The 24377-nt window shown below is 43.1% G+C and overlaps 1 protein-coding gene across 1 annotated transcript in view; it reads right to left on the reverse strand.

Moving 5' to 3' along the window:
• Positions 1-830: 830 nt before the first annotated feature.
• The window catches only part of pgs2 (Decorin), a 34734-nt gene continuing 11187 nt past the window's right edge, over positions 831-24377 (reverse strand). The window contains 6 exon segments of the mRNA NM_001173562.1: positions 831-2953; positions 3209-3347; positions 7686-7779; positions 8743-8856; positions 9998-10211; positions 13966-14078. Coding sequence (NP_001167033.1) covers positions 2753-2953; positions 3209-3347; positions 7686-7779; positions 8743-8856; positions 9998-10211; positions 13966-14078 — 875 coding nt within the window. The 3' untranslated portion in view covers positions 831-2752.

A 24377-nucleotide genomic window follows, 5' to 3' on the forward strand; every position in this document is an offset into this window, starting at 1 on the left:
CATAGGCAATTTACATTTTACTTGACTGGTTGTCGCATTTAAATATTTAATCTAAAATCCAGAAATGTAGCTCATATCCACTGAAGCGGTGTGAGTTTTAACACTCCTGTTACCTTCAGCTTGTTGTTGATATAATGTTATTCTGGTGTATCTACATTACATCACTCTTACTGTTTACCTTGGATCCTGGTTTTTCAGATGTCCAATCCCCTCCCTGAACTTCTCTGAAAACCCCACAACAGAGAGCCAGCACAACAATAGTTCTGGCAACTACAGAAAACATTGCCCCTTATAAATACACCGTTCAAGTCAGGCTTGATAGCCCATTAATCCCCTAAAGCCTTGATATTTCACCTTATGGATATAGTTGTTGTTTTGCACAAAATCACTTATGCTTACTTGTTATGAGGGCCTTTTAACTTTTAAGAGTGTTCTAAGAGTCTCTCCAGTACTCTGTGTTTGGTGTGTGATCGTAGAATATTACAGTGTGAATATTTTCTCACCTGCTTTCTCCGGTGTCTCACCTGTTCCTCCTCACGACCTTGTTCACCTGGAAACTCCATCCATCACTGTGAAGTCTATACTCGTTTGACTGTTCCATGGATGTTACAGCTCCATCCAGCTCCATCTAGTGACTTGCCCGAAGTAGCGCCCTCCACACACCATAGAGTTGGTTAGAGGGCACACTTGCCACTAAACCTATGCTATCACAGAAGCAATAATGTCAACGATAGGAGGTGGGCCCTCTTTTCAACTCTATGACAATGACACACACAACGTGGACACACCAAGGGTTATGACCTCTGATGGCGACACCCCCAGAAAAATGCTGCATTTTAATTGGTATTTTTATTTGGTTCAGGACGCCTTAGGCGGAGCCCCTGCTCAGAAAAAAGAGAGGAACATCTTTATTGTTGATATATTAAGTCTGAACTACTGTAAGTGCTTGTGCTTTTAAGCAATGAGAGTTTTTTTTATACAGCATTTATATACAGCGTCTATACATACAAACATTCACACTAACATGGGCACTGAAGGCATGACAGTCCGCCTGCAGCCTCCAATTCTCTTCAGACTTAAAACAAAAATGAAAAAAGGAAAGGCAAAGAAGAAAAGAAGAGAAACAAAACAGGCGTTAACATGGCATTCCAGAAACCACAACCTTGCTTCAAGTCAGAAGAAGAAAAGCATGCGTATAGATCTTTGGGCATGGCTTCTGTTTGGGAATGTATATATTGTTTATTCTACATCTTTAAGAGCTATTTTCATCTTGGTTGTGTGAGCTGATGTTACATGACAGATGGGGGAATGGAATGTGAAGAAGAAGAAATAAATGCTTTACGGAAAATCTTAAATCTTTAAACTGTCGGAACATTTAGTAAAAACAACAAAACTTTAAATCAACAGTGAAGCAAGCAGGAAACATGGCAATCGACTACAATGTGAAAGAAAGAAAATCGCAATTCTTTCAAATAGTACGACATTGTAAAGGTACACTTTGAACGCTAGCTACTACACAGGTAATATACTCTAGTACATTCTAGTATCCTAGCTGGTGTTAATGGTATTAAGACACGAGTTAACCCTTTGCTGCCCGCTCCGCAGGTCAGCTTACCTACTGTAATTGTCACAGATTTATGCACGTAAAGGCTTGTTGCACACAAAAAGTCTACACCGGTCAAATTCAGATTTTTCAGATGTTTTTTCAGCCAATCTCAACCAGTTGACATGTGTGAGGTATTAAAGGGTTAATCGTGTACATATTTTCAAAGTGGTCATAGATATTTTTTGTTGTTGTTGAAAATATTTTGTTGTCTTTCATAATGTTTCTTTCGCACACAAAATAACATTTCATTCATGCAATCTGAGGGCACACACTTCGAAACCATTGGACAGACTTCTGTTAAAGGACAAATCTGCCACTTTTCAACCTCATATTCATTATCTCCAGCACCATATCCGTGTCTATATGTGTGAAAACAATACGTTGTTTTGTCTATGATCTGTGGTTAAAAAGATAAGAAGAAAGGTCCTAAAAAATCCTTCTCTGTGACATCACAGGGTAGGCTTAAAAGTAAAAAAAAAAACAGTGATTTTCAAAACCTGCAACGAGTTTCTAGCCAGAGGGATGGTATTTTCTTGATGATGTCATCGGGTATATCTTTAGAACTTCATATTTGTTTTGTACAAAACATAGAAATGTGACTTTTTCACATATGTAGACAATGCTATTGTAATGGAGATAATGAAAATGAGGTTGAAAAGTGGGTGAGATCCTCTTTAAGTTGAGCTTTTTGACAGATGACTACCATGAGGTAGTGTTACAGTATTTAATGAGTTGACAGTTTATTGTGTATGGAAGACCTGTTACAGGATAATGCCAGTGATTACTGTTGTAGAATATGAAATGTACAAATGGCACATGGACTATTATAAATCAACTGTTTGCATACAGAGCTGGTTTGAGTTATTACTAAGCCACCTATGGAAGGTTTGGTACTGAGTTCCGGAACTGTTCTGTCTTTGCTCATGAAAACTGTATTGGATGTTCGTTATGGTTTTAAAATGGGGATAAAGTTGCCGATCAGTGTTGTGGGGTGGATGGGGGGCTGCGGTTCTCACACACACACACACACACACACACACACACACACACACACACACACACACACACACACACACACACACACACACACACACACTTTCTCTCTCTCTCTCTCTCTCTCTCTCTCTGGGGTGGACTACTTTTTCTCTACTTCTTCCTGTAGTTGCCCAGCTGGATGGCGGAGCGGTCGAACACACAGCGGAAGGTGATGGGCTGCACCTCCCAGTAAGGGACAGGGTTGGAGAACAGGCTGATGCCAGAGTACATGGCCTTCTTGGTATTGTAGCCTGGTGGGCAGAAGTCCTGGGTGCCCACCACCCCTATCTTGTTGCTGTGGAGGTAGATCACCTGGGAACATATCAACCACAATGAGTGGTTAGAGGGAGGGATGTCTGGAAATGAACATTGCATATATAGAAAGGTCATTTCTGTGTTAATCAACTTATTTCTATTTTATTTCATCATCATCATCATCATGAGATTGATCTGTAATGGTTACACCCTCCTGAGAAAACCCTGTGTGAGGTGGAACATTCATGGACATGAAGCCTCTACCCATTCTGCCAGGTGTGACGGGACACCTGTGTGTCCGGTGGAACCCACCTGGATGTACTTGTGGTCAGGCAGGCCTGCAGGCACGGTGGTCAGGGCATTGTTGTCCAGGTGAAGCTCTCTGAGGTGAGGAACCATGGCCAGAGAACCGTTCTCCACCTGGCTGATCTCATTGTAGCTTAGACCCAGCCTAGGAGACAAACCAGCCAATGGGGAGAGACACAGAATGTGTCAGAGCCAATGGGAAAGAGACACGGTGTGTAAAAGAGCCAATGAGACAGAGGTACAGAAGAGCGATATAAGAGGGCATGTCCCTACAAGTCCCAACATACAGAATGTATAAAAACAAATGAGAGAAAGAGGAAAGAAAACATCCAATGGGAAAGACACAAACTGCTTTTCTGCCAATGAAAACCATGGGCAGAATGTAGACTAGCAAATGAGAAAGAGGCTTTACTTTTGCCAAGGGACCAACTTCGTTGACAAAATGAAATACTCGTTAGCGAATGTGTTGCCGATCCAGCAAATGGAAAATAACATTTTCAGTGAATCCTGTAGCTCTTCCAAAATAAACTGCCTTGTACTGCATGAAAGTATATTTCTGTTGTTTAGTCTCCCTACTTTGGCATGAGTCTTTTCCTACCCTCGAAGCGGTGATCTTATAAACCCAGCTGTTGATTTTCAGAAACATTGCTTTCATATGCATTTTCTTAAAATCAATGTCTCAATGAGAGCCAGAGAGAGAGAGACAGAGAGAGAGACTGACAGAGTGAGAGAGACAGAGAGAGAGTGACAGAGAGAGAGAGACCGAGAGAGAGAGAGAGAGAGAGACAGAGAGACAGAGAGAGAGAGAGAGACAGAGAGAGAGTGACAGAGTGAGAGAGAGACAATAGAGAGAGAGACAGAGAGAGAGAGAGAGAGACAGAGAGAGAGACTGACAGAGTGAGAGAGACAGAGAGAGAGTGACAGAGAGAGAGAGACAGAGAGAGAGTAACAGAGTGAGAGAGCTCTGACAGGCACAGCCATAGGGAGTGAGAGAGAACCAGGAGTTGGGTTCTATGAGTGAGTCTGTCTGGTTGGTTTAGATCTGGTACTGATGTATAGCTCTTTTTCAAGCCCTGGCTACTTTCCACAAATACAGCAGTGGAGTCCAATTGCAGAACTCACTCTGAGTTGAGCAGAGTGGACTACTGAGCGATGATGAAGGCAGAGAGAGAGAGAGAGAGAGAGAGAGAGAGAGAGAGAGAGAGAGAGAGAGAGAGAGAGAGAGAGAGCAGAGGGACACAGAGAGAGACACAGAGGAGATAGAGAGAGAAACAGCGAGAGAGACAGAGAGAGAGACAGAGAGAGAGAGAGAGAGAGACAGACAGAGAGAGAGAGACAGAGACACAGAGAGAGACAGAGAGAGACACAGAGAGAGAGAGACAGAGACACACAGAGAGACACAGAGCGAGACAGAGAGAGAGAGCCAGACACACAGAGAGACAGAGATAGACAGAGACAGAGAGAGAGGGACAGAGATACACAGAGAGACACAGAGCGAGACAGAGAGAGAGAGCCAGACACACAGAGAGACAGAGATAGACAGAGACAGAGAGAGAGGGACAGAGATACACAGAGAGAGAGAGACAGAGAGAGAGAGAGAGAGAGAGAGAGAGAGAGAGAGAGAGAGACAGAGAGAGAGAGAGAGAGAGAGAGAGAGAGAGAGAGAGAGAGAGAGAGACAGTACTAGCAGTAGAGTACAGGGCAGACAGGGAGTTTTGGACATGCTGCTCCAGTCTAACCTCTCCAGTGAATGGGAAGATGTGGTACAAAAAACACTAGTGGCATTAATGCCAAGAAGCACCGCAACACTTCAAATACTCCTTATATAACTGAATTGGTGACTAACCCAGGATTGTTGCTGAGGTTTGAAATACATACTAGTGTGTGTGTGTGTGTGTGTGTGTGTGTGTGTGTGTGTGTGTGTGTGTGTGCGTGCGTGCGTGCGTGCGTGCGTGCGTGCGTGTGTTTTATTTTATTTTATTTTTTCACCTTTATTTAACCAGTTAGGCTAGTTGAGAACAAGTTCTCATTTGCAACTGCGACCTGGCCAAGATAAAGCATAGCAATTCGACACATACAACAACACAGAGTTAAACATGGAATAAACAAAACATACAGTCAATAATAGAATAGAACAAAAGAAAACAAACTGTCTATATACAGTGAGTGCAAATGAGGTAAGTTAAGGCAGTAAATAGGCCACGGTGGCGAAGTAATTACAATATAGCAATTAAACACTGGAATGGTAGATGTGCAGAAGATGAATGTGCAAGTAGAGATACTGGGGTGCAAAGGAGCAAGATAAATACATAAATACAGTATGGGGATGAGGTAGGTAGATAGATGGGCTGTTTACAGATGGGTTACTATGTACAGATGCAGTGATCTGTGAGCTGCTCTGACAGCTGGTGCTTAAAGCTAGTGAGGGAGATATGAGTCTCCAGCTTCAGAGATTTTTGCAGTTCGTTCCAGTCATTGGCAGCAGAGAACTGGAAGGAAAGACAACCAAAGGAGGAATTGGCTTTGGGGATGACCAGTGAGATATACCTGCTGGAGCGCGTGCTACGAGTGGGTGCTGCTATGGTGACCAGTGAGCTGAGATAAGGCGGGGCTTTACCTAGCAGAGACTTGTAGATAACCTGTAGCCAGTGGGTTTGGCGACGAGTATGAAGCGAGGGCCAACCAACGAGATCGTACAGGTCGCAGTGGTGGGTAGTGTATGGGGCTTTGGTGACAAAACGGATGGCACTGTGATAGACTGCATCCATTTTGTTGAGTAGAGTGTTGGAGGCTATTTTATAGATGACATCACCGAAGTCGAGGATCCGTAGGATGGTCAGTTTTACGAGGGTATGTTTGGCAGCATGAGTGAAGGATGCTTTGTTGCGAAATAGGAAGCCGATTCTATATTTTATTTTGGATTGGAGATGCTTAATGTGAGTCTGGAAGGAGAGTTTACAGTCTAACCAGACACCCAGGTATTTGTAGTTGTCCACGTATTCTAAGTCAGAGCCGTCCAGAGTAGTGATGCTGGACGGGCGAGCAGGTGGGGGCAGCGATCGATTGAATAGCATGCATTTAGTTTTACTTGAGTTTAAGAGCAGTTGGAGGCCACGGAAGGAGAGTTATATGGCATTGAAGCTCGTCTGGAGTCGAGTTAACACAGTGTCCAAAGAGGGGCCAGAAGTATACCGAATGGTGTCGTCTGCGTAGAGGTGGATCAGAGAATCACCAGCAGCAAGAGCGACATCATTGATGTATACAGAGAAGAGAGTCTGCCAGAGGTCCGGACAACAGGCTCTCCGATTTGACACACTGAACTCCATCAGAGAAGTAGTTGGTAAACCAGGTGAGGCAATCATTTGAGAAACCAAGGCTGTCGAGTCTGCCAATTAGAATGTGGTGATTGACAGAGTCGAAAGCCTTGGCCAGGTCGATGAATACGGCTGCACAGTAATGTGTCTTATCGATGACGATTATGATGTCGTTTAGGACCTTGAGCGTGGCTGAGGTGCACCCATGACCAGCTCTGAAACCAGATTGCATAGCGGAGAAGGTACGGTGGGATTCGAAATGGTCAGTAATCTGTTTGTTAACTTGGCTTTCGAAGACCTTAGAAAGACAGGGTAGGATAGATATAGGTCTGTAGCAGCTTGGGTCTAGAGTGTCACCCCCTTTGAAGAGGGGGATGACCGCGGCAGCTTTCCAATCTTTGGGAATCTCAGATGATACGAAAGAGAGGTTGAACAGGCTAGTAATAGGGGTTGCAACAATTTCGGCAGATAATTTTAGAAAGAGAGGGTCCAGATTGTCTAGCCCGGCTGATTTGTATGGGTCCAGATTTTGTAGCTCTTTCAGAACATCAGCTATCTGGATTTGGGTGAAGGAGAAATGGTGGGGGCTTTGGCGGGTTGCTGTGGAGGGTGCCGGGCAGTTGACCGGTGTAGGGGTAGCCAGGTGGAAAGCATGGCCAGCTGTAGAGAAATGCTTATTGAAATTCTCAATTATAGTGGATTTATCGGTGGTAACAGTGTTTCCTAGCCTCAGTGCAGTGGGCAGCTGGGAGGAGGTGCTCTTATTCTCCATGGACTTTACAGTGTCCCAGAACTTTTTTGAGTTTGTACTACAGGATGCACATTTCTGTTTGAAAAAACTAGCCTTAGCTTTGTGTGTGTGTGTGTGTGTGTGTGTGTGTGTGTGTGTGTGTGTGTGTGTGTGTGTGTGTGTGTGTGTGTGTGTGTGTGTGTGTGTGTGTGTGTGTGTGTGTGCGGGGCACTGTTGTCTAGAGATGACCCAATACCCCACTACAGGAGGATGTTAACCAGGTCTTGTTCAAGATGAAGGACTACTTATGAAGTGTTGACCCACTCATCAAATACAGTGAAGAAGAATACTGTAAGCATGCTTTGTCCTCGTCAAGAGCATTTATGACCCGTTTTTGAAAATAAATCTACATTGAGTAGAAGTGTTGAAACATCTTTACTTAGCCAGGTTCTTGAGGCCCTTCAGGTTGTCTGCCTGCACCTTGGTGATCTTGTTGCTGTCCAGGTGGAGCTCGGAGAGGGAGGAGGGCAGACCTGGCAACCCACATGAGAGCGACAATGACGAGAGGACAAACAACCGGGGAAACCACAGCAGTTATGGTGAGGGGAAGGTAAGTGGTTTATGTTTATGTACAGTATGCCAATAGGACTCTGAATCCATACTAATTCTAATGCATCTGAAATGGCATCCTAATCTCTAGTGCACTACTTTTGACTTGGTAATAGTGCACTATAGGGAATAGGATGCCAACTCAGACGCAGCCTCTAACATCCAGAGGCCTATCCTTCATCCCTTCTATTTGTATTAAAGCATTAGATTAAAGGATCTCTCTCTGAGTACTATTCCATCTAAACTGGTTGCCAGATTCCCACAATAGGCCAGATAACATTCGTCTTACACGCCTTTGAATTAATATGGTGTTTTAGTTTTACTCTCTTGGTTCCACACTGTAACCATTGTTTAGTGGAGCCTACGAATCCAAATGTGCATTCTTGCAGTGCAAGATGATTGATGATTTTGGCTGTGGTCGATTGAGTTAACTTGAATTCCTTTGTTTTAGCTGGAGCTATTGAGCTGTGAAGTATTCAAACCAGTCCTGGTTGAAAATAGAGACTCAGGCCCTGCACTGTAAAAAAGTTGTTGATTCAACATACAATTGAAAGGCATTCGGTTGCAATTGTGAGTATGCTCAACAAACCTTTTCACAATCCCATTGGAGCTGGTTGCCTTAGAATTATACAGTATGTTGAATACATCTTTTGTTGTTGTAGTGTGGTCAAAATCCTTACAGCCATCCTTTATTGAAATGACATGTTATTTTCCATATTCTTTAGTTGGATCCTCACAGTGAAATGATCTGACATGACTGGATAGGTGAAAGCTATGTAATGGATCCCTGCTCATACCTAGCCTTGTGTTAGATTTCCTATGATTCCTTCAAGGAACTGGAAGGAAGGAAGGATGATTTGTGATGGGGTGACCAGAGAGGGCAGTACCTTTGGGGATCTCTGTCAGGTTGGTGTCTGCAATGCGGATGTACGAGACCTTCTTCAGGGCCCCGAACGCCCCAGCCTCAACCCCTGCGCTCTTCAGTGGGTTGGAGCCGAGCTCTGGAAAGAGAAGGAGGGAGAGACAGACAGAGAGACAGACAGACATAGAATTAAGGGAGAGGGAGTATTAAGAGACAGAGGGAGCAGAAATAAAGAGAGAGAGCAAGAGAGAGATAGACAGAGAGGAAGATAAATAGAGAAGTAAACAATCAGTGGAGGAGACAGAAAAGAAAACAGAGAGAAAAAAAAGGTCCATTAAGCACACTGCAGTCCTGGTGTGTTACGGGAATCTCAGCCTGACTCATGTATAAACATGGTTTGCGGCTGGCGTGGGATATTGTCCATATGCCCTGTCTCCCTCGTCCTTTAGCCTCGCTGGATTGGCCGATTTGTCACACTGGGGATATAATCTGAGGATCAGTGTGTTTTAGGGCATACCGCTCCAGTCCTTCAGCTATGCTGTAATGAGATACTTTACATTCTGAGAGGGAATGTAACACACACCAGAATAGAGACATTATAAATACATTTATAAATGTGCGCACACACACACGCACACACTCTATCACTCTCTCTGCTGCTGGCACCCTCAAAAGTCCACTCTCCACTCTAAGCAATGAACCAACCCTTCCTCTCTGTAGACGATTGCTGGCACTCTCTAAACACTGACACGTTCATGGTTAAACAACACTTTGATCATCAGTCTCTGACTGTAATGTTTTAGTGTGCTTTTTAGCTGGAAACTTGTTAACTTGCTGCTGTCCTATTGCTACTATACAGTCAAAACTATACACAAAGCTAGTCTTCCCTGTGGCTCAGTTGGTAGAGCATGGTGTTTGCAACACCAGGGTTGTGGGTTCGATTCCCATGGGGGGCCAGTACAAATAAAATAAAAATAAATGAAATGTATGCATTCACTACTGTAAGTCGCTCTGGATAAGAGCGTCTGCTAAATGACTAAAATGTAAATGTCAATTAAGGAAACATGTTCAAGTAACTGTGTGTACTGTATATGTGTGTTAAGGATTAGACAAGTTCTATCGTATGGAATTTGAATACCCAACAGGGGGTGGGTTGAGTTCATTATGCACCCAACAGAAGAAAACAGACTTGTCATTAAGGCAATCCAGGCAGGCTAAAGCAAGGGCACAAAATATCTGAAAGATTTCTAATAGGGTTTGAACCCAGGTCTGGTCCATACCCATGACGATGACCTGGGCCATGCCCTCGAAGGAGGCCTTCTTGATCTTAGTGATCTTGTTCTCGTGGATGCGAAGCTCCTGCAGGCTCTTGGGCATGTTGGCAGGCATTTCCTTGAGGTGGTTCTTGGAGAGGTAGAGGCGCTGCAGCTTGCCCAGGGGAATGAAGGCCTTGGGGTGGATTATGGTGATCTGGTTGTTCACCAGGATCAGGGTCTGGGGAGATCGGAGAAAGAACAATCCCTGTTATATTTAAGCTAATGCTAATGTGTATGTTTTGCTAATGATAATTTGTATGTTTATGTTTATGTTAGTTATAATTAGTATGTTTGTGGTAATGCTAATTACTATGTAGATATTTATGCTAATGTATATTGGGCAACTGCTTTTTCTATTTGAGATTGCTTTTGAGATAGCTTTTCTATTTGAGATAACTTTTTCTATTTGAGATAGCTTGCTATATTATTGCAATATATCACTATTATCATTAGCAATGATGTGTTACTCTGAAATTTGTTCTGTCACAGGTTACTTTAATGTGGCTACAACTTCCCGTTGGTGTATGTGATCATTGTTTATGTGTGTAAAATGAAGTAATTGAAGGCAGACTTTTCATTATATCATAGTGAGGTTGCAAAGATTGCTTCACAAGCAGACTGGACTATTTTAGACTATTTTGTACTAGTTGACGAGCATCTTAAACGCTTGACATCAACAAAATACGATGTTCTAGACCTATTGCACACTGTTTGATTACATTTCCCAAGTATGGACTGACTCAATTGAACGTATCCAAGGTAACTGAAATGTGAGATTGTTTTTTAACGTCTGTACAGTAATCCCAACACACCCTTGGACCTAGTCTTAAAGAGCACAGGCGCCAGGGTTGTTGTGATTGGAGGCAATTTCTGAGAAATTTCGCAAGAGAAATTGCTGTGTCTCTAGTGGACCGTTCCATACTCAAGGCTGCAGACAGGGGTGGAAGAATGGAGAATGCAGAGAATGCAGCAAATTACCCCCGGAGAGAACAACTAATGTACGGGGTTGGAAACAGTGTGGGCCGTTTGACAGAGGTAGGCTATTTATTACAGGTCAGAAAGCTGTACATGTGTAGAGAGGTCACGCAATGGCCCAGAGGAGAATAGTTCCCATGGCACCTGGGGATCATTGGTACCTGGATTCCTGTGGTTAAAAACAAATGAGTGGAGGTGGTTTACAGTGCTGTTCCCTTTGGTAGACTATTTTAGGATCTTTGATCTGAGTTAAACATGTTAGTGGTTTTTTGGAATATGATCAGGAAATCAGCTCTCCAAAAAAAGTATATATACGTGGGACACACACACACACACACACACACACACACACACACACACACACACACACACACACACACACACACACACACACACACACACACACACACACACACACACACACACACACACACACACACACACACACACACACCTAAGCTCCCTCTCATCTCAAGAAAGTCCAGAGATAAATCAGATTTCCACTGCTTCGCTCCAGCCAATACTTTTGCATATATAATAAGCCTGTTAGGATGACATCCAACAAAACACGGCTTCAAGTTCAGCTTCAGTGTTATCGCTTTAGCTCTCTCCTACCCAAGATATTCAGGTTTCTACACTCACTCTGGTGGATACTTTGAAGGGATGTCAACATTGCACTCCCTAGAAGAATTTATACAACATGGCGAGTTGTGAATCAATGTTCTTTGGAAAATGCAAAAAGTAAGTATTTGGTGAAAAGCTGCAACAAAGTGGACATATTGAGTATTTAGTGGACATATTGAGTATTTAGTTGAGTATTTAGTGGACATATTGAGTATTTAGTGGACATATTGAGTATTTAGTGGACATATTGAGTATTTAGTGGACATATTGAGTGTTTAGTGGACATATTGAGTATTTAGTGGACATATTGAGTATTTAGTGGATATATTGAGTGTTTAGTGGACATACAGTTGAAGTCGGAAGTTTACATACACTTAGGTTGGAGTCATTAAAACTCGTTTTTCAACTACTCCACAAATTTCTTGTTAACAAACTATAGTTTTTGCAAGTCGGTTAGGACATCTACTTTGTGCATGACACAAGTAATTTTTCCAACAATTGTTTACAGACAGATTATTTGACTTATAATTCACTATATCACAATTCCAGTGGGTCAGAAGTTTACATACACTAAGTTGACTGTGCCTTTTAACAGCTTGGAGAATTCCAGAAAATTATGTCATGGCTTTAGTAGCTTCTGATAGGCTAATTGACATCATTTGAGTCAATTGGAGGTGTACCTGTGGATGTATTTCAAGGCCTACCTTCAAACTCAGTGCCTCTTTGCTTGGCATCATGGGAAAATCAAAAGAACCAACCAAGACCTCAGAAAAAAATTGTAGACCTCCACAAGTCTGGTTCATCCTTGGGAGCAATTTCCAAACGCCTGAAGGTACCACGTTCATCTGTACAAACAATAGTACCCAAGTATAAACACCATGGGACCATGCAGCCGTCATACCGCTCAGGAAGGAGATGCGTTCTGTCTCCTAGAGATGAACGTACTTTGGTGTGAAAAGTGCAAATCAATCCCAGAACAACAGCAAAGGACCTTGTGAAGATGCTGGAGGAAACAGGCACAAAAGTATCTATATCCACAGTAAAACAAATCCTGTATCGACATAACCTGAAAGGCCGCTCAGCAAGGAAGAAGCAACTGCTCCAAAACCACCATAAAAAAAGCAAGACTACGGATAGCAACTGCACTTGGGGACAAAGATCATACTTTTTGGAGAAATGTCCTCTGGTCTGATGAAACAAAAATAGAACTGTTTGGCCATAATGACCATCGTTATGTTTAGAGGAAAAAGGGGGAAGCTTGCAAGCTGAAGAACACCATCCCAACCGTGAAGCATGGGGGTGGCAGCATCATGTTGTGGGGGTGCTTTGTTGCAAGAGGGACTGGTGCACTTCACAAAATAGATGGTATCATGAGGTAGGAAAATTATGTGGATATATTGAAGCAACATCTCAAGACATCAGTCAGGAAGTTAACGCTTGGTCGCAAATGGGTCATCCAAATGGACAATGACCCCAAGCATACTTCCAAAGTTGTGGCAAAATGGCTTAAGGACAACAATGGCAATGTATTGGAGTGGCCATCACAAAGCCCTGACCTCAATCCTATAGAAAATTTGTGGGCAGAACTGAAAAAGCATGTGCGAGCAAGGAGGCCTGCAAACCTGACTCAGTTATACCAGCTCTGTCAGGAGGAATGGGCCAAAATTCACCCAACTTATTGTGGGAAGCTTGTGGAAGACTACCTGAAACGTTTGACCCAAGTTAAACAATTTAAAGGCAATGCTATCAAATACTAATTGAGTGTATGTAAACTTCCGACCCACTGGGAATGTGATGAAATAAATAAAAGCTGAAATAAATCATTCTCTCTACTATTATTCTGACACATTTCACATTCTTAAAATAAAGTGGTGATCCTAACTGACCTAAGACAGGGCATTTTTACTGGGATTAAATGTCAGGAATTGTGAAAAACTAAGTTTAAATGTATTTGGCTAAGGTGTATGTAAACTTCCTACTTCAACTGTATTAAGTGTTTAGTGGACATATTGAGTGTTTAGTGGACATACAGTATAAAGTGTTTAGTGGACATATTGAGTGTTTAGTGGACATACAGTATTAAGTGTTTAGTGGACATATTGAGTGTTTAGTGGACATATTGAGTGTTTAGTGGACATACAGTATAAAGTGTTTAGTGGACATATTGAGTGTTTAGTGGACATACTGAGTGTTTAGTGGACAAATTGAGTGTTTAGTGGGCATGCGGTATTAAGTGTTTAGTGGACATATTGAGTGTTTAGTGGACATATTGAGTGTTTAGTGGACATATTCAGTGTTTAGTGGAGTGGACATATTGAGTGTTAAACTCTTACTTGGAGTCCCTTTAGAGTCTTGAAGTCATTCTCCTTGATCTCAGTGATCTTGTTGTTCTGCAGGTCCAGCAGGGTGCTGTCTGCAGGGATCTCATCTGGAACACTCTTCAGCCCTGCAGAAGAAGAGGAAGGAGAGTAGTGATACTCACAGACCGGGACAAAACAGGAAGGAGAGGAGAGATACTTCTAGGCCAGCCCGTTGAAGCTAGTTTCATAGCTCCATGTGATTTTAATTAATTAATTTACCCATTTTTAAAAATTTAATTGTATTTTACATTCAATTTCAGAGTTAATGATGTTGAATTAAATTAGGTTTGGCCCAACCCTGCCATAAGCATTTGTTTGCACGATGACGCACGACAAGGAGTGTGTGTGTGTGTGTGAGATAGTGTGCACGCTTGGCCGTGTGTATGGTATGTTTGTCCAGGTGACAGGAGACTTCCTGAGCTGTGCTGCAGCTGTGCCTGCTAGCTGATGGGAAATGAAGTTCGCAGTAGAGCGTGGTCGAGAGATTATGGCGCGTTCACGTGCTAGTCGGAACAAGGAAACTAGGAAATGTCAGACTTGCTAACTGGTTGTAATTATACACGTGCCGCGTTCAACCAGTTAGCAAGTCGGAAATGTCAAAATGTTTAGCATGTCAGCAGTGAATAACCCCAACGAACCAAAGTATGATGTGTTTCATGGTAATAGTCCAGACATGAGTGATACCAGATACACCATGAGTTAGCATTGAAACAATCTATGGCACACAGTGTGGAAATGGGACTCAAATTAATTTCCGTCAATTTCCAGTGTCCACTTAGCTAGACACTGACCTCATTGCATGCAGTTTGGGTTGGAGAGTACATTGCGTTATTTGGCACTGAGACAGTAAATGTCACCTGTCTATATGACTGGTAAACCAGAACCATGTGTTCTGAGGGAGAACACTGAGGGAATTATGAGCTGGGGTGAGGTATACACTATGTAGAAGTATTGGGTAAATTATGTATTTTTGTGTAATATGATTCTGTTCTATTCTGTTCTATTCTAACTTTTCTATTATATTATATTCTGTTCTGTTATATACTATTCCATTCTATTCTATTCTGTTCTGTTCTATTCTGTTCTATTCTATTATTTTCTATTCTATTGTGTTCTATTCCATTCCATTCTATTGTATTCTATTCTATTGTGTTCTATTCCATTCCATTCTATTCTATTATTGCATATTCTATTCTATTCTATTCTATTCTATTCTATTCTATTCTATGGGCATTGTTTTAAATAGAGGGCGAACACAGAGAGCTACCACAAGTCATCTAAACAACACAATGGCTAAGGTTCAAGGTTCACATGCCTGGTTTCCATTCTAGGGGACAGTGGTTGTCTCTAGAATAAACTGTTTAGTCATTCAGGGCTTAAATGCTGTGTCTTTTAAATTCCACATATGCAGACACACTTTGTCTTAAAAGCTTTGAGCACGCCCCACTTACACAAACACTCTCTTCAGCTCAGTTGGCTTTTCTATCAGTTTCTCCTACCCTGCCCAAGCCCCACAATCCTCCACACAGCTGTCTGTGGTAGGCTCTCACTGTGAGGCATATCACCATTGTGCTCCCTCTCTCCATCTCCCACTCCCACTTAATATCTTACATTCTCTCACTCCTCATGTCCTTCTCTCATATCCCTTCACCCTTCCATCACATCTCTTTCTCATCTACTCACTCCCCTTTTCCATCGCCTTCTCTCTCTCTCCTCTCGTTACATCTCCTCTCTTTACCTCAATCCATCTTTGTTATTCTTCTCTCACTCTCTCTCTCTCTCTCTCTCTCTTGCTCTCTCTTTTCCTCTAGCAGCGTGAGGTGAACCACATGGCGTTCTGTCAGTCAGAGCTGACGTGGTTGGTACGGTAAACAGTTTGGAGAGAGTGTGTCTACGTGTAGGAGAGGGGGACAGAGGTGAGAGGTCAGTTACTGAGAGTCAGGTGGCAGGAAAGTCTGGTTGAGATGTTTAGTCTCAGGGTTTTGTCCTCTAGAAGGATTGGAAGAGAAAGACTGAATCGCAGACAACAGACTTCTGCTATGAGCCACCTGTGTGTAATTGATGTATTTATAGTGCCTCTGGTCACACTCACTGGTCCCAACCTTCAATAACAGACTACAAAGGGAAGCACAGCCGAAAGCTGCCCAGTGACACGAGCCTACCGGACGAGCTAAACTACTTCTATGCTCGCTTCGAGGCAAATAACACTGAAACATGCATGAGAGCACCAGCTGTACCCGGAAGACTGTGTGATCACGCTCTCTGCAGCCGATGTGAGTAAGACCTTTAGACAGGTCAACATTCACAAGGCCGCAGGGCCAGACGGATTATCAGGACGTGTACTGCGAGCATGCGCTGACCAACTAACAAGTGTCTTCACTGACATTTTCAACCCCTCCCTGTCCGAGTCTGTAATAACAACATGTTTTAAGCAGACCACCATAGTGCCTGTGCCCAAGAACACTAAGGTAACCTGCCTAAATGACTACCGTAGCACTCACGTCTGTAGCCATGAAGTGCTTTGAATGGCTGGTCATGGCTCACATCAACACCATCATCCCAGAAATCCTAGACCCACTCCAATTTGCATACCGCCTCAACAGATCCACAGATGATGCAGTCTCTATTGCACTTCACACTGCCTTTTCCAACCTGGACAAAAGGAACACCTATGTGAGAATGCTATTCATTGACTACAGCTCAGCGTTCAACACCATAGTGCCCTCAAAGCTCATCAATAAGTTAACCTGTTTGGGCTAGGGAGCAGTATTGAGAATTTTGGAAAAAATATGTGCCCATTTTTAACTGCCTCCTACACCAACTCAGAAGCTAGAATATGCATATTATTGTTCAGGTTTGGATAGAAAACATCCTAAAGTTTCTAAAACTGTTTGAATGGTGTCTGTGAGTATAACAGAACTCCTATGGCAGGCAAAAACCTGACAAGGTTTCATGCAGGAAGTGGCCTGTTTGACAAGGAGTCGTGCGTCTTGCATCTGTTTATTGAAGAGTAAGGATCTTAGCTGTAACGTGACAATTCCCAGGGCTCCAATAGGCTCTCAGGACCCGGGAAAATCATGAAGGTTGACGAGGCAGCCTCAGGCTGAAACAGATTATCACCTTATCCAAGTGTCCCATTAGGTGACAATGGAATGAGGCGCGTGCGCGATTAGCCCCCGTGGAGTATTTTAATTCGGCTGTTTAGTTTATTGCAGATTCCCGGTCGGAATATTATTGCTTTTCTACGAGATAAATGGCATAAAAATTGGTTTTAAACAGCGGTTGACATGCTTCGAAGTACGGTAATGGAATATTTAGACATTTTTTGTCACGCCTTGCGCCATGCGCACGACCGTGGATTACCATTCGTATAGTGTCTAGAACGCACGAACAAAACGACGCTATTTGGATATAACTATGGATTATTTGGGACCAAACCTACATTTGTTATTGAAGTAGAAGTCCTGGGCGTGCATTCTGACGAAGAACAGAAAAGGTAAGAACATTTTTCTTATAGGAAATGTTATTATGGTGAAGGCTAATCTTGCCGGGTGTCTAAATAGCTAGCCGTGATGGCTGGGCTATGTACTTAGAATATTGCAAAATGTGCTTCATCCGAAAAGCTATTTTAAAATCGGACATATCGAGTGCATAGAGGAGTAATGTATCTATAATTCTTAAAATAATTGTTATGCTTTTTGTGAACGTTTATCGTGAGTAATTTAGCAAACTGTTAGTAAATTCCCCGGAAGTTTGCTAATGCTAATGTAAAAAGCTGCTTTTTGATACAAATATGAACTTGATTGAACAAAACATGCATGTATTGTATAACATAATGTCCTAGGAGTGTCATCTGATGAAGATCATCAAAGGTTAGTGCTGCATTTAGCTGTGGTTTTGGTTTTTACGACATTATATGCTTGCTTGAAAAATGGGTCTGTGATTATTTCTGGCTGGGTACTCTCCTGACATAATCTAATGTTTTGCTTTCGTTGTAAAGCCTTTTTGAAATCGGACAATGTGGCTAGATAAAGGAGAGTCTTGTCTTTAAAATGGTGTAAAATAGTCATATGTTTGAAAAATTGAAGTTTTGGGATTTTTAAGGTGTTTGTAATTCGCGCCACGCTCTATCATTGGATATTGGCGAGGCGTTCCGCTAGCGGAACATCTAGATGTAAGAGGTTTTAAGGACCCTGGGACGAAACACCTCCCTCTGCAACTGGATCCTGGACTTCCTGATGGACCGCCCCCAGGTGATAAGGGTAGGTAACAACACATCCGCCACGCTGATCTTCAACACAGGGGCCCCTCAGGGGTACGTGCTCAGCCCCCTCCTGTACTCCCTGTTTACTCATGACTGCACAGCCAGGCACGACTCCAACACCATCATTAAATCTACCGATGATACAACAGTGGTAGGCCTTACCACCGACAACAACGAGACAGCCTATAGGGAGGAGGTCAGAGACCTGGCCATGTGGTGCCAGGACAACAACCTCTCCCTCAACGTGATCAAGACAAAGGAGATGATTGTGGACTACAGGAAAAAGAGGACCGAGCACGCCCCCATTCTCATCGACAGGGCTGCAGTGGAGCAGGATGAGAGGTTCCTTGGTGTCCACATCACCAACAAACTAACATGGTCCAAACACACCATGACAGTCGTGAAGAGGGCACGACAAAACCTATTACCCCTCAGTAGACTGAAAAGATTTGGTATGGGTCCTCAGATCCTCAAAAGGTTCTACAGCTGCACCATCGAGGGCATCCTGACTGGTTGCATCACTGCCTGGTATGGCAACTGCTTGGCCTCCGACCGCAAGGCATTACAGAGGGTAGTGCGAATGACCCAGTACATCACTGGGGCCAAGCTTCCTGCCATTCAGGACCTCTATACCAGACGGTGTCAGAGGAAGGCCCTAAAAATAGACTCCAGCCACCCGAGTCATAGACTGTTCGCTCTGCTACCACATGGCAAGCGGTACTGGAGTGCCAAGTCTAGGTCCAAGAGGCTTCTAAACAGCTTATACCCCCAAGCTATAAGACTCCTGAACATCTAGTCAAATGGCTACCCAGACTATTCACATTTCCCCCCCCCCACCTTCCCGTCTCCACACCACTGCCACTGTCTGTTGTCATCTATGCATAGTCATTTTAATTAACTCTACGTACAAGTACATACTACCTCAACTAACCGGTGCCCCCGCACATTGACTCTGTACCGGCATCCCCTGTATATTGTTATTATACTGCTCCTCTTTAATTGCTTGTTACTTTTATCTCTTATTCTTATCCGTATTTTTTTAATCTGCACTGTCGGTTAGGGGCTCGTAAGTAAGCATTTCCCTGTAAGGTCTACACCTGTTGTATTCGGCGCATGTGACTCATACAATTTGATTTGATTTGATTTGAATGTTCCATTAAAAGTAAGAAAATCTATAAAAAAATATATTAAGTGAATTAGTTTGTTCAAACTTGGGAGCATTTCCATAGCAATGTCACGGATAAAATGGCTGGTCAGATCGTCTCAGTGCTCTGCAGATTATGTTTTCATTTGAGAAAGTCTGCTTGGCTGATACATAAGTAAGTGAGAGGTTGAGATAGTACGCTCTGTTCTTGTTGAGATACTGGCACGGTAACATGACCTCTTGACAAGTGGCAGACTAGAAAAATAGGAGCTGAATGCCAACATAGTCCCTTTATTGTAGCAATTTCAATCAATGCCAAATTAATGTGATATCAAGCATATGATTGCCCTGGCCTCTCGCCCTCATGCTTTCAGCACATCCAAGCATTAATTGCAACGTTTATGCAATTTCCAGCAATGCAATCCTTTTTTCGGGGGCTGTACTGTAACTTTCTCTCCATGTGAGGGGAAGGTCTGTTCAGTCATTATGGGTCTGATTGTCCCTGAGTTGAGCGTGAGTTTTCCATTACGTTGTCCATTCACAGCAGCACAGTGTAGCTACGTCTGTCAGCAACACCAGTAATGACTCAGTTCAGTCAGGGCTTTGGGAAAAAGAAGGGCTTCTGTCATCCACAACACCTGTTGACACATAGGGACCCATTAAATCAAACTCTCCTAGATAGGATAGTTCAAGGCAACTGGGAATTACATCCCTGTCGGATGAAGGTCTTTGACGACTGTAACATCAGCCTGTTTTTAATCTAAACCTTAATGAAACCAAGCATTTTTTAATGAGGAGTCTTGTGTTCATAAAACCTAATTTCCTAACTCAGAAAGAAAGGAAGCTGTTTTGATAGTACACCACCAGGGTTGGGGAGTAACGGATTACATGTAATCCGTTACATGCAAGGGATTACCAAAAATGTTAACTGTAATCCGTTATGTTACCAGCAAAAATATTGTAATCAGATTACAGATACTTTTGAAAAACTAGATGATTACTTTGAGGATTACTTTTTAATTCAGAAAGGATGTTTGAACAAATAAATCTTTAACACTTCTCTGTTTTCTCAATGACATTTAAATCAGCATTGAATATAGGAGCAAGATTAAGTTTGTTCCACCTGAGTGAGTCTGACCACAAGTCAGAGACCACTATGATGACACATAGTGATGGATCGAGGGAAAAGAGCAGGAATAGGCTTTTGTAGGCTACAGTCCAATCTATGTCTTCCAATGGTGCGACTGCTGTCGGCATCCAAAGATTATCCAACTTGAATAAACATTTGGAGGTAAGGATGACAGTGGTGGTGTAGTCTACGGCGATACGGATATCACTTATTATTGATATCTACATGGCACATTGATGTGAATCACACTGCTGCTCTCTCATTTAGCTATTTGCACCTTACAGATTGTGGTTGCTGTGGATGGCTGTTCACAAATATAAATGTGTATTTGAACCCAATAATGTTTGAATTCAAGAAGTTTAAGCTGTCTATCAATCATTGTTTTTGAAACCAGTGGACAGCCAGTGAAAAATGTGTTCTTGCAACAGCTGCATAGTGCGGATCCACGCTTATGGAATAACTGTGGGGCTTTTATTGCTCAATCTAATTCATGCTGAAAAAAATTAATAAATCCTAATCGACACATGCTCAAACTTGCACACTTTTGATATACTTAAAGGGGCAGTCTGTAGTTGCTACATCCATTTTTGGACTTATAAATGATATATCCATTGATTCTTGAAGAATATAACTTCTAAGTGACTCATGAGCTTAGTTCAACCGTCATACTCCATGAGAACCCAAAATACAAGCTTGTTTTACTCCAATGTTTGTAAACATTATAAATGTAAACAAACACTGTATAGCCTCATAACATGGTTAAAACATGTTTTGTTTATATTAATCTGAGAGTGGTTATATTTACATTTACATTTAAGTCATTTAGCGGACGCTCTTATCCAGAGCGACTTACAAATTGGTGCATTCACCTTATAATATCCAGTGGAACAACCACTTACAATAGTGCATCTAAATCTTTTAAGGGGGGGTTAGAAGGATTACTTTATCCTATCCCAGGTATTCCTTAAAGAGGTGGGGTTTCAGGTGTCTCCGGAAGGTGGTGATTGACTCCGCTGTCCTGGCGTCGTGAGGGAGCTTGTTCCACCATTGGGGTGCCAGAGCAGCGAACAGTTTTGACTGGGCTGAGCGGGAACTGTGCTTCCTCAGAGGTAGGGAGGCGAGCAGGCCAGAGGTGGATGAACGCAGTGCCCTTGTTTGGGTGTAGGGCCTGATCAGAGCATGAAGGTACGGAGGTGCCGTTCCCCTCACAGCTCCGTAGGCAAGCACCATGGTCTTGTAGCGGATGCGAGCTTCGACTGGAAGCCAGTGGAGAGAGCGGAGGAGCGGGGTGACGTGAGAGAACTTGGGAAGGTTGAACACCAGACGGGCTGCGGCGTTCTGGATGAGTTGTAGGGGTTTAATGGCACAGGCAGGGAGCCCAGCCAACAACGAGTTGCAGTAATCCAGACGGGAGATGACAAGTGCCTGGATTAGGACCTGCGCCGCTTCCTGTGTGAGGCAGGGTCGTACTCTGCGAATGTTGTAGAGCATGAACCTACAGGATCGGGTCACCGCCATGATGTTAGTGGAGAACGACAGGGTGTTGTCCAGGGTCACGCCGAGGCTCTTAGCACACTGGGAGGAGGACACAATGGAGTTGTCAACCGTGATGGCGAGATCATGGAACGGGCAGTCCTTCCCCGGGAGGAAGAGCAGCTCCGTCTTGCCGAGGTTCAGCGTGAGGTGGTGATCCGTCATCCACACTGATATGTCTGCCAGACATGCAGAGATGCGATTATATCACTCCAGGCCCATCCCTCAGCTTTTAACCAAAACAGAGGCGGGGCAGCCGTTTTGTTATTGTTTCATCTGTGGATTTGCCCTTTAAACAGCTGCATATTATTAAGATATCAAAGTGTCACCAACAAAAAGGTAAACAATAGGCCTATAGCAAATGCAGCATATGGCATACATTTTTCACATGTAAATAGCACTTTTCAGTAGCGCTCAAAGCATGCCAGTCCAAGAGCGCAGAATTTATTTTTCAACTCGAATCTATGAGCCCAATCAGTCCTCCATGACAACAAAATCATAAACAACAGAGTAGGGCTGGCTAATAAGTCCTCAGTTCCATATTTCCAAGTCCTATTCTTAAAGATCAAGTGGTATTACATTTATTGGAATGACTGGAATTCTGATAGACTTTGGTTTTTAATAAAGATATCCTTTAATCGTAATATTATATATAGTAGAAAGCGATGGGTTAGAAGAAGCCAACATAACCAACCCATAAAGTAAAATGTAATATCATATATGGCCTGCTATGTAAACTTTAACATTGATTTATCCTGCAATAGATGTCGTTCAATTGGTAACATACATTTTTGTCTTCTTCTAATGCCTCTTAATAAGGGGAAAGTAATCTAAAAGTAACATCATGTAATCAGATTACGTTACTGAGTTTGGGTATTTCAAAAGTTACGTTACTGATTACAGTTTTGGACAAGTAATTAGTAACTGTAATGGATTACATTTAGAAAGTAACCTACCCAACCCCGGACACCACAATGCCTATCGAGTAATTGCCCAAAGTATTTTTTAAATAAATGTACTGTAACTACGTCTGGTGAATGTCTAGACTACTAGCCTCTGCACTACTTCCTGCTTCATCTCTGCCCATACACATGTGATAACTGTAGCACGCACCGCCAGCTGGACGCCTGCAGAAATAAGGCCTTATGCTAACTTTTCCTTTTTCATCCAGTTTTCTAACTGTAAAAGGGGGTGACTTTGGATGGAAAGCAAACCAATCCAGCCCCCTCCCCTTCCCTCCCAGGCCTGTGTGTGTGCCAGCAGGTCTGGGGAACAGATGCAGTCTCCAGGCCCGAGGGGCCGGTGCCAGAGATGAGGATCCAACTCTGGGGCTCCTGGGAGACGTTCAGCGCTAACAGGACCCAGTGAGGTAATGGAACCATCCCTTCCCTGATCATCAGTCTCTCCATCTGTCTGTCGGAGTTGTTCTGTCTGTCTGTCTGGCTGGCTGCGTGGGTTAGTCTGTGTCTTTCTCTTCCTCCACTGGAACTCATGGTTTCCTTGATTTCCCTCCACTCTTTCTCTGTCCCTCTCCCTTCTTCTCTTTCACAGGTCTCTGTCTCTTTCTGTCTTTCTGTCTGTCTCTTTCTTTCTTTCTTCTCTCTCTCCTCTCTGTGTGTACATCCCAGTCCATCTGTATCTCTCACTCTGTCTTTGTCTGTCTCCAGTATTCCTCCCCTGCTCCTCCCTTTTAAAACAAGAGTAAAGCCCAAAAACAAACCAAACTCATAAAGAAGAGAAGAATTGCAAGGTTATAGAAGCTATATAAGCTACAGCCAATCAACTGGGTCAGTGACTTCCCTTGGCAGAGCAGTAGTCCTAGAGATGAGTCAGGCCAAAGCATAAGGGCGAATGAAGCAAATAAACAGGATAATCTCGCAAACAATTAAGAGGATCAAGTAAATCATTTTAATTGTGTGTAAACAGAGCGCCAAGCTAATTCGTGGCAGAGTTTGTTTGCCTCCAGAGGGGATGGAGAAAGGAGCGATCTGACGGAGAAAAACAAGCTTTAGAACATTGGGCTTGTTAAACTGGGGTGAGTTTGAGACTTTCCCAAGCCCCGCTAACCTTTTATATCCCTGCGTCTGCGAAAACAATTAGGAAAATTAGAAAAAGGCCAAAGTCACGGCAAAACTATGTCATCGTCGCGGAAGAGCATGAAATTCACAGCATCTGAGAGCGTTTAAAGTGGTCAGGCTGGGGCGATATTCTTTTAGGTAACGAGCTGATGATGGGTAGATCAAACGCCAGACACTCTTTGAACATTTCTCCGAGGTCCCCAGACGGAGGGAACACCTCTTTGGGAACCAGGAAGA

Source organism: Salmo salar, chromosome ssa17, assembly GCF_905237065.1.
Source record: "Salmo salar chromosome ssa17, Ssal_v3.1, whole genome shotgun sequence".
Classification (NCBI taxonomy): domain Eukaryota; kingdom Metazoa; phylum Chordata; class Actinopteri; order Salmoniformes; family Salmonidae; genus Salmo; species Salmo salar.